The following is a 10,766-nucleotide window of genomic DNA, read 5'->3' on the forward strand; positions in this document are numbered from 1 at the left end:
ATACCTTCTGGGTGCAAGAGTGAAGGTCATGGGAGGATGTAGCTGAGCATAATAGTGTGGAGTCATCAGCATATTGTATGCAAGTGACTTGGGGGATAGCTAGATGAAGGTCATTTATAAATATGGAGAAGAGGAGAGGTCCTAGTATGGACCCCTGAGGGACACCTAAGGTAACTGGTAGATCATTGGATAGAGTGTTATGCCATAGTACTGATTGCTGTCATTTGTCAAGGTAGGATTGGAACCATTTTATGGAAAGTGGGTCTAATGACAGAGATTTTAGTATGTTTATGAGAATCTGGTGGTTTACCATGTCAAATGCTTTAGACAGGTCAATAAATAGAACAGAAGAAAGAGTATTCAGGTTTCGTTGCTTGTTAATGTAATCAGTAAAGGAAAGGAGGGCAGTGGTGGTGCTGTGTGAGGATCTGAAACCATGTTGACAGTTGAAAAGTAAATTGTTTTCAATTAAGTGGTGGAGTAATTGCCTATGGATACATTTTTCCATAATCTTAGCTAAAGGAGAGAGTAGGGCAATGGGGCGATAGTTTGATAGCTCAGTGGAGTGTCCACCTTTATGCAGGGGGATAACATGGGAGACTTTCCATAAGGTGGGGATGTGACCTTCGCTTATAGTTCTATTCATCAGTATGGAAATAGGGTAGGCAATAGCCTTGGATGATAACTGTAGAAATTCAGAAGGCAGTAGGTCTGCAGAAGGAGAGCATGGTTTCAGTTTATTCAAAATGTTTTGAATAAGTGTGGTTGGGACAGGTTTAAACTGAAAAGGAGGGGGTGGGGTTGAGGTGTATGAAGGTAGTGTGAAGGTATTAGGTGATAGTTGACTAGCTAGTGTTTGGATAGCATCTATAAAGAAGGTATTGAAGGTGTTAGCTGTATGGATGGGGGTTTTCTGGTCTGTATTTTGAGGGTTTGGTGTAGTGGATTGACCTGGATGGAGTAACTGCTTAATGCTAGCCCAGAATTTGTGTGGGTTGTTGTGATTAGGTTGTTGAAATTGTAAGTAGTAGTTTTGTTTATTAGAAAGTATGGCCTTCTTAGTGTCATTTCTAAGTTGTCTAAAGGTTTGTTGGTCTACAGGGTTTTTAGTCATTCTCCATTTGGCCCAATATTTATTTCTGAGTTTAATTTTATGTTTGGTTTCATTGGATAGCCATGGGGCAGAATTGGCCTTAATTCTAATAGAGCTAGTTGGAGCATGATGATTGAGAATGGAAAGGAAGGTAGAATTAAAGAAATTAACGGCTTCATCTAGAGGGAGGTGTTTTAAGGGAACCCAATTGCATGCTCTTAGTTCCATTTGGAATAAATCAGGGTTACATTTCTTTTTGGATCTAATACTTCTGATAGAGGTTAGAATGGGAGTGTTGGCTTTATGCCTGATGAAGTAGGTAAGTGAGTCGTCACTTATATCATCAGGGAGGGTTCCAGAATTATAGTAGTGAGTATGATTGTTTATAAGAATTCAGTCTAGTATGCTTGCTTTCTTGTCAGCTTTATTTATTCTGGTGGGTGAGGTAACGGTTTGAGAAAAAACATATAGGTTAATGTGGGTGGTAGGAAGGCTGGTACAATAGGAATTCCAATCCAAATTTATATCGCCTAGGATTATGGTTTCTTGAGGCAGGCGTTGGGATAGCCAGCAAAGGATATTTTCCATGGTGGCTATTTTATTTCCAGTGGGCAGATACATACAGATAATGTATATTGATTTAGCATTGTTAAGTTCAAGTTTAGAGATGAGAATCTCAGCATGGGAATCTAGAGGTAGATTACAGTCATATGTGGTTAATTGTAAGCCAGATTTAAATAGAATAGCAACCCCACCACCTTTCTTAGCTACTCTGTCAATTCTTAGGATATTATATCCAGGTGGGATAATTTCATTATCTTTGATGGGCAGGTTTTAGCCATGTTTCTGTTAGGCAGATAATGTCAAAGGAGTACACTTCTAAGAGAGCATGGAGTTGAGTTACTTTGTTGTTAATACTATGCATATTAAGATGAGCTAGTAGGAGGGAGTTAGATAGTTTAGCAAGGTGGTAATTGGTTGATTGATTATGGTTATGGAGAGATATAGAGGTTCCTGTTGGGCCAAGATTAGGATGAATATCACCATCCTTTAATGTGAGGAGTTGTCCTAGATAGCTTAGGTTAGGGAACTTGCTGTATGGAAATAACACTCTCCTGAGATGTAGTGAATTATATGTAATTTGTAGTGTTCTATGATACATAGCAAGTAGGTAGCTGGGTGACCATGTTATGTCTGCATGGTTATGCAGGTGTGGTAAGGGTTGAGAGTTGGTTTGTTGATTGGGGTAGTCAGTGTGTGGATAAATTGGGTGCTCATACGAGGAGAGTAAATAGGCAAAGGTTAGAAGTGGTAGTGGTAAAAGGGTAAAGCAGAGTAGAATCTGAAAAGGGATGGTTGGATTAGCCATTGGGAAGGATTAGCTATTTGTTAAATATATATGTAGAGATGGAAGTATTTAAGGTGAGAGTGTGTAAAGATAGGAGGGTGTGGTGAGTATGGAGCGGAGTGGTAAAGAGATGGGAGATGAGAGAAGTTGGCCAATGGGAAATGTGTAGAGGTTAATGGGAAGATTCGGGTGTGGTTAGAAAGTATAAGAGTAGGACCCGTAGGGGTGGGTGGGAATTCGGGGTAGGGAGCGGGTTAAAACAAGGAGAAGGAAGAAGGCAAGACTGTGGAGGGTTGAAACAAGGAGAAGGAAGAAGGCAAGACTGTGAAGAAACAATCAGTAGTTAGGTAAGTGAGATCAGAGGTAAGGAAAGTATGGAGGATTTAGTACTTGTTTAGTGTAGCTGTTAGTAAGGTAAGAACAGAGAGGGTCACAGAGATAGGAGGCTAGAGGCAGGGAATTAATGGATCCTTTGAAGAGGATTCAATATATAAGTAACTTAGGGGATAAAGTGAATACTTAAGCAAAAGGTATGTGCTGCCACCTAGTGGACAAGCAGTAGATGACAAGAGCACTTAGAGCAGAGTAGGGAAAGTTAAAAAGTAATGTAAGGGCCTAATAGTGAGGTAAAAAGAAGTCTGCAGAAGGCTGCTAGCAATGGAGTGCAGGGCTAAATACAACCTAGACTGGTTACAATGACATGCCCTTTAGGATACATACACTTTAGGCCGATGTCATAGGACAAGCAAAGGAAGTTGAGAGATCAGTGGAGGATCCCTGCATAGAGGTTCTTTTTTCTGTCTGGAAGCCAGGAATATCAGGAATTGTGGGAGGCTTCAGGTTAGGTTATGCACTGTAGACTAACTAAACTTTGTTGAAACTGTTTGCTCGTTTTCTCAATGACCTAAAAGAAGGAGAAAGGTGCACAGACATATTCTTGTGACGTTTTTCAAAATGGTTATACTTGCGAATATAATGCAGATAATCCCTCCTAATAACAATTGTCCTCTGCATTTTCATCTTTGTCACAACACCTGAGAGGATACGACCACGGATGGACACGTTGCCAGTGAAGGGGCACTTCTTGTCGATGTAAGTACCATCAATGGCCTCCCTAGGAGTCTTGAAACCCAGACCAATGTTTTTGTAGTAACAAGGTATCTTCTCTTTCCCTCCTTCTGCTTGAAGCACTCGCTTCTTGTTCTGGAAGATGGTAGGCTGCTTCTGATAAGATCTTTCAGTCTGTGTATTTTTCCATAGCAAAATGACCAACTGCATTATCAGGTGCCCAACATCCTCTTCTTTTGGAGGATCTACAATTTCTGTGTCATCCTCACTTCTTCCACTTCATCAGCTGCTTCATACACTTTCACGCTTCACTGTAGTTCGGTCAACATCTCTTGGAAAATTGCTTTTGGGTCAGGTTCATTACAGCTTGCCACATCATCCACTACAACAAAACCTTCAAAATCTACTCCAAGTTCTGGCATGGGAGATAGACTGTGATGGGGCCAAAACATTGTGCTCTTGGGTTGTGACAAATCCAACTTTCTTGAAAAGACTTCTGCTTGGAATAAAGTTCAGCCGGAAACTATACAGAACTGATCCAGGAGACAGCATCCAGAGCATTAACTGATGCAGCAGATGAACTTGCTTCCACAGGTGGACCACAGGTTTGTGTTTTAGTAATGACCCAGTATGTCCATGTACAAATTACCCATTTATATGTTTGTACAGGGTTTTGTGAATAATTATCCATAGGTGTTTGGAGGAGCTATGAATTTTGACAAACTATTGCTTAATGGGATATAGCTTGCTTTAAACTAGTTCCTAACTGTTACAGGTTTAGTTTGTTTTCTGGGTTGATTTTTATTTCAGAAGAATCAGCTTTGTGGTCTGACCACAGGGATGATGATGTGATACAGGGGAGGGTACAATGCTCTCCCATGTTGGTGAGTACTAGGTCCAGTATGTTTGATCCTCTGGTTGTTGTGTGCAGCATCTGGTATAAGTTGTTTGTGTTGATAAAGTCCAGGAAACGTTGTGCCTGTGATATTTCCCAGTCTATAGAAGGGTAGTTAAATTCTCCCATTAATAGGGTATTTGGTTGGATTGTAAGTACCTCTAGTAGGTCTAGTAAAGAATTGTGAGCTTCATGAGTCATAGAGGGTGACTGGTAGCTGGCCAGAACATGGTAGGAAACCTTGTCTCTACAGACATGGAAGTGGATGAACTCCAGAGTATCATCCTGTTTAACCAAACTAGAGTTGTATTTGTTGCTAACATAGATCACGACACCTACACCTTTAGCCCATGTCTGTGCTGCTGTTGGTCTAACAGTGTGGAAGGCACTGTAGCCTTGCACCACCAAAGTACTTTCTCTGGCTTTAAACCTAGTCTTGGTAATAACACAGATGTCCACATTCTCCAGACTGAGGAGAGCTTGAAGGGTGTGGAGTTTCTTGTTTAGGCTCCTAGCATTGAGGAATAACATCTTAAGGTTGCTTTGAGGTTTTTTGTAATGTTGGTAGTTTTGTCATTTTGACATTGCCTACAAGGCTCTAAGGGGTAGATAAATTTTAGCCAATATCCAAAAGCCAAGTGGGGACAGGGGCAGATCATACTTAACAAAGCAATGTGGTCTGTTAGCCATACCCTTCCATGCTGATAGATATTGGATCCCCCTAGAGTGATACCAGAAACTAAGCCAGTTATTAAAATCAGCCATTTTGTGTTCATACTATAGCCTCATCCTTGGTGAAGGTAGTATTCTGCTCAGTGCAAGGCACATACTTGTCTGTGACACATATTCAGAGATATCCGTAATGACTCTTCATATAGTCCAATGAGATACATCGCAGGTCATTTATTCCCACGTGGACTATGATAAAATTATATTGGTTCCTCTGGTGGAGGGACTTGAGTGTGCATGTGATATTGTGGATCCTAGATCAAGATAGGCATGTAACCTTTATCTTCTCCTTGCACAGCCTGGTAAGAGAGGCAACTGCGTCATACAATAGATTCCTCTATGATAAGACTACCAGGTAAAGTGCTGCTTGCCTTATGGACTTTATTCTTGTACTGGCTATTGTTCAGAAATTACATCAGGTTGAAAGACTTTGACAGTTCATAAAGGTCTCAATTGGATTAATGGAGTAAAGTTGCTTTCTGTAGTAAGGATGCAGGGTTTGAAGCTTCCTCCCTATCTTGTCTTAATATTTTTAACTGAATTAGGGTAATTTCTAAAAAATATCAACGGTTCCTAGTTTTAGTGCAGAACACTAAAGTTCTGCATTGTTACTAAGTCTGTACCAAGGATACACAGTTCACAACATTTTCTCTGCTGTTCTTTTAACCTTTTTGAGTGACTTAGGGAAATATTTAAAGAATATCTCTAAAGTCTAGTGTCCTGTTGGCCCATACAGCTTTCCTGCTGCAAAACTTTTGTCCTATTAACTTTTAAATTGACTTTAGGATAATATTTAAAAAGTATGCGTGATGTGTAGTGTTGTCCCCCCCCGCCCAGACATCTTATGTGCTGCAAAACCTGTTGTTGGGTTAACTTTTAAAGTAACTTTACAGTAATATTTAAAATTCCCTTGTGTCTAATGTCCCTGAATATTGCAGGTTTCTTCATTAGTAAAGGGGAAGTTAGAGGTATGATAGATCCCTTACAGACATACATGAGCATGCGTGCATATACACACGCTCGATATTCATTCACACACACAGACAGCCCCCACACCCCCACCCAGTTACAGTCATGGACACACTCACCCATAAACACTCACATACCCTACTTATTCTGTACCTTATCCTTTACTGTAATCACCCAGGCAGACACACAGTCACACACACACACACACACACACACACACACACACACACACACACACACACACACACACACACACACACACACACACACACACACACACACACACACACACACACACACACACACACACACACACACACACACACACACACACACACACACACCTGACAGTAATTGGTGAATGCAAAGTTTTGCCCACTTTAACTTATGCAGTCGAATATTTTAGCTGGGTAAATGCTTAACTTCAGGCATTTCTGGGGGAGAACACATGGCTAATTGGCATAGGCAATTCCTCTATAATGTCTTGGTAACATGTAGGCCAGCTAAGGAGACGACTCACTAAAGTGATTCTGCAGACCATGTAGAATCCCTTTGAAGAGCCTGCCTGAATCACAAAGGACTGTTACCATCTGAAAAGCCACTGAGTTAGGACTTTCTACTGGCAGTAGCCCAATCTAAATCCCAGGGGTAATCTGTGTTTCAGTTTGTGTGCTTATTTTTTAACAGTTTTACAATAACCATAGTATAAATCTGGGTTTAGAGGGTTTTCAGTCAATTATGTTGTTTGGGGAGTGTTAATGTCTAATAGTGGGTTAGGGGAGCAGCAGTTTCTCCTTTTGTTTGTGTGCTGTATAAACCTTTACTTTACTTTTTAGTGAGTTTTGAGGAAGTTTAGCAGCTCTGATGATGAGCCAAGTCTGTAAATGAACTGTTTGATTTCACAACAGGAGAGTAAATAAATACTAATGATGTTACAAGAGTCTGGATAAACAACATTTTTGGACATCTATATTATAAGTATATTCAGTCTTATTAAATACCTAGATATAAGGGTGTAATAAATCCCAGTATTTTATTTTTGGAAGACATATTTTCATATATGGATAGCCCATGTGTGTCATCAGCTCATTTATCCGCATCCTAAATGCATCTTGGACTCTGCATCTAATCAAAAATACTGCTCTAAATCTCTGTCTCAGTCCCAATTAAGCTAATGAAAAAAGCATGGAATTAAATGTGCACATACTCAACTTCTTAGTGCAATAAATCTGGACAAAGCCTGACAAAATGGGGGACAAAGGCCCAAAAATAGGGACATATTTTAAATATTGCTCTTATAAACTTAGAAAGTTGCTAGAGTAACTGGGTTTGTGTTAACATACATTTTCTGAAGGATTTCAAGTCTGAAACTCAACTGTATGTCATTATTTACTGACTTCAGTCCTCAGACCATCTCAGTGATTTGCCAGAAAAACACAAATTTTATGAGGAACACATCAAAAATATGAGTGAAAAATCTGGACATTCTGTGAAAATCTGGAGAGTTAAGAGGTAAGAACCTACACTAAATACAGTAGAAATAAACACTAAATGCAGAAAAATAACTATGCCATGTAAATTAACCCCTTAGAACATGTATTTCACCTGAAATAAAAACAATATTTAAAAGAATAAAATGTTCAATAAAAGTAGATCTGCAACCAGCTAATCAGAAAACAGCATTAGCAGGGAAAATAGACCCAATCCTAAAAGTAAATAAGATTTTTAATTTATTTGACATTTGTTTACCTTGGAGGTCCGACTCGGTCTACAGAACCCATTTTCAGCAAAGGCCCAGGGAGAAAAGCTCCACATACAATGCAATACAGATACATTATAGCCCAAAAACAATACAAGTGACATGAGGAATACTATACAAAAATAAGTTGATAGAACATAAACTAGGTTACAAAATATACTATACATCTGGACAATTCTATAGAGTTATATCGTTATAGACAATTTTAGTCATTCTAATAACATATGCATAGCCTATGACTAGATAAAGTATACAAAAGTAGTATATAGGTAGCACAGTGTATGACATCGGTTGTTATAGTACATGAAAAATAAAATGCTGGTTTCAGTTAGGAAAATAACAGCCGAAGACTTAGTGATGCAGAAAGACAGTGAGAGAGTTAAGAAGAGCAGAGGCATTACAGACTGACAGTAGCTTAAGGATATGGTATAGAAACAGAGAAGGAGTTAGGAGAGACATTAGGAAGTTATAGACTGTGAAGGAGTGAGATGCGACAGAAGAAGGAAATGAAGCTAGTGAGGAAGAAGAGGAAGAGCTGATCACTAGGCCAAATTTATACAGGAGCACAGCCATGTCTTTTTAGATGATTTTTTAAAGAGGCTTTAAAGTGGGTTAGGCCAGGAATAGACCTGGTAGCAAGAGGTAGTGAATTCCATAGTTTAGAGACAGAATATGAATACATACAGAGTGACCTGTTTTTTTCTGGGCTTTGAGATAGCTAAGAGATTTTTGTCTAATGCTCATGGGGATCTATTTGGTGTGTAAGGTGTAATTAAGTTGGCTACTGCAGGGCAGGCAGTAGGCTTGAAAATAAGGTTGTGCAAAGTGGATAGCCGAATAAAAGCAAGTTGGTTGGGAAGTTCTAGTAGCTCTTTACAGTGATGTCTGTGATATTTAGAGTTTGTGGTAAACTTAACAACTTTGTTGTAGCACTGTTTCATCTTGCTTAGGGTAGAAGTTTGTAAATTAGCGAGGATAGGGGCACTGTAAAAATGGGATGGAAGTAAAAAGGTTTTTGCTAGGGAAATTTTGGTTGCTGTAGTTAAGAAATGTTGCTTCTATATAAAAGTCCCAATTTTTGATAAGTTTTCTTTAAATTATGCTGTATATGGTTGGTTGAAGGAAAGTTTGTCAATGGTTACTCCTAGAAGTTTGGTTTCCTGCTCTATTTCTATGACAATGTTGTCAGATGCAAAGATATTGAAATGATTGGTGACAGGGGAGATGTTTTTAGGGTAGAATAGTATTAATTTAGTCATCTTTGGATTAAGAAAGAGTTGGGCACTTTTAGACAGGATTCAACTGCATTAAAGGACTGTTGAGTTTTTAAAAGCAGTTTGGTAGGGATTGAGATGTACAGATTATGGTGGAATCATCAGCATATTGAATGAGTGTTCCAGGGTGGGAGGAAGTGTGAAGGTCGTTAGTGAAAATATTGAAGAGTAGGGGTCCGAGGATGGAGCCTTGAGGAACTCCACTAGGGTTGTGGATAAAGGGTGAAAGCTTGTTGGGTCATTTCACTGCTTTTTTATGATCCTCAAAGTAGCTCTGAAACCATTTTACTGTGTTACGTGAGAAGCCTAAGTTAGACACTGTGTTTAGTAGTAAGGGGTGAGAGACTGTGTCAAAAGGCTTAGAGAGGTCAAGGAATACTGAGGCTGTATAGCATCCTGCATCTCTGGTCTTGTTCATGGCGACTGTAAAGGATAATATAGCTGTAGCTGTGCTGTGGCTGGGTCGGGTCGAAAGCCATGTTGGGTTTTGGTTAAAAGATTGTTTTGCAATAGGTATTGCATTATCTGCTGATGGATACCTCTCTCAAGAATTTTGGATATGGGTGACAAGATGGATAGAGGATGGAAATTGGTTAGTTCAATAGAGTTGTCTCTTTTGTGGATAGGGTGATGTGAGATTGTTTCCATGTGGTTGGTACTTCTGATTCAGATAAAGCCGTATTTATAAGGCCTGGTCATTACCAACATGGGAGGTAGATGCTCCACACCAGTGGTCACCCCCTCATTGGTCAGGTCTGACCATAAGGAAAATCACCCTTGACATCCACATCCCACCCCCACCCCCCAGTAAGGAAACCTCTGTAAAAAACTTCTCCAAAGCCAACTTCATGCAACTTAAATCAGAAGTGACACACTTCATGGCACCTATGCAGACGGGAGCTGAAAGTTCAACTGCTGAATCCAATACTAAGGCACTGTATGACCACATCCACTGGTGCATGAATAGTGCCATCCCAAATAGAACCAAGACACTCTCCTCCAAAAAAAAAGGAAGCCAATCTGGTGGTCCCCTGCCATAAACAAATTATACAACAGAAGGAAGAAACTGTTGCAGAAAAGAGGAAAATCCCAGGATGCAAAAAACGCCCTTACCAGCCTCAGTAAGAAGCTGAGATCCCACATAAAATCCTCCAAAGCTAGTTACGAAAATAAAATTGCCAAAGATTCCAAAGGTAACCACAGGCATTCTATAGTTATGTCAAGAATCTAAATGGTAATGGTCAGATCTGCTCTGAGCTACAACAGAATGGCATTAAATATATTGATCCCAAGGATATTGCCAATATCCTGACAGATTGATTTAGTGCCAACTTCACCCCCTTCTCACCCCATAAAAGGCCTATCTCAATACCAAAAGATTGCCAAATTCTGGTAATCACGGCCACACAGGTAGAAACCGCACTCTCCAAAGCTAAGAATACAGCATCCATGGGACCAGGTGACATCCCGGGCTGTGTACTACATGAACTACAAAATGAATTGGCATCTCAACTAAATGTCATGTTTAATCATAGCCTCACCTCAGGCTTCATGCCCACTGAGTGGCACACAGCTACAGTTATCCCACTCCAAAAGGGGGAATCCACTTTGGATCCTGGGAACTACTGTCC

General features: G+C 39.9%; 1 protein-coding gene across 1 annotated transcript; it reads right to left on the bottom strand.

The window, feature by feature from the left end:
* Nucleotides 1-3,305: 3,305 nt before the first annotated feature.
* On the bottom strand, nt 3,306-3,719 carry LOC122800188 (40S ribosomal protein S11-like). The gene has a single exon (XM_044069715.1). The coding sequence runs from the start codon at nt 3,717-3,719 to the stop codon at nt 3,306-3,308; it is 414 nt and encodes a 137-aa protein (XP_043925650.1).
* Nucleotides 3,720-10,766: the final 7,047 nt, after the last annotated feature.

Source organism: Protopterus annectens, chromosome 1.part0 (genome assembly GCF_019279795.1).
Source record: "Protopterus annectens isolate FY-2018-M chromosome 1.part0, PAN1.0, whole genome shotgun sequence".
Lineage (NCBI taxonomy): Eukaryota > Metazoa > Chordata > Ceratodontiformes > Protopteridae > Protopterus > Protopterus annectens.

Coding starts and splice junctions, on each gene's coding strand:
- LOC122800188 (XM_044069715.1), bottom strand. CDS start 3,719: ATGCAGTTGGTCATTTTGCTATGGAAAAATACACAGACTGAAAGATCT.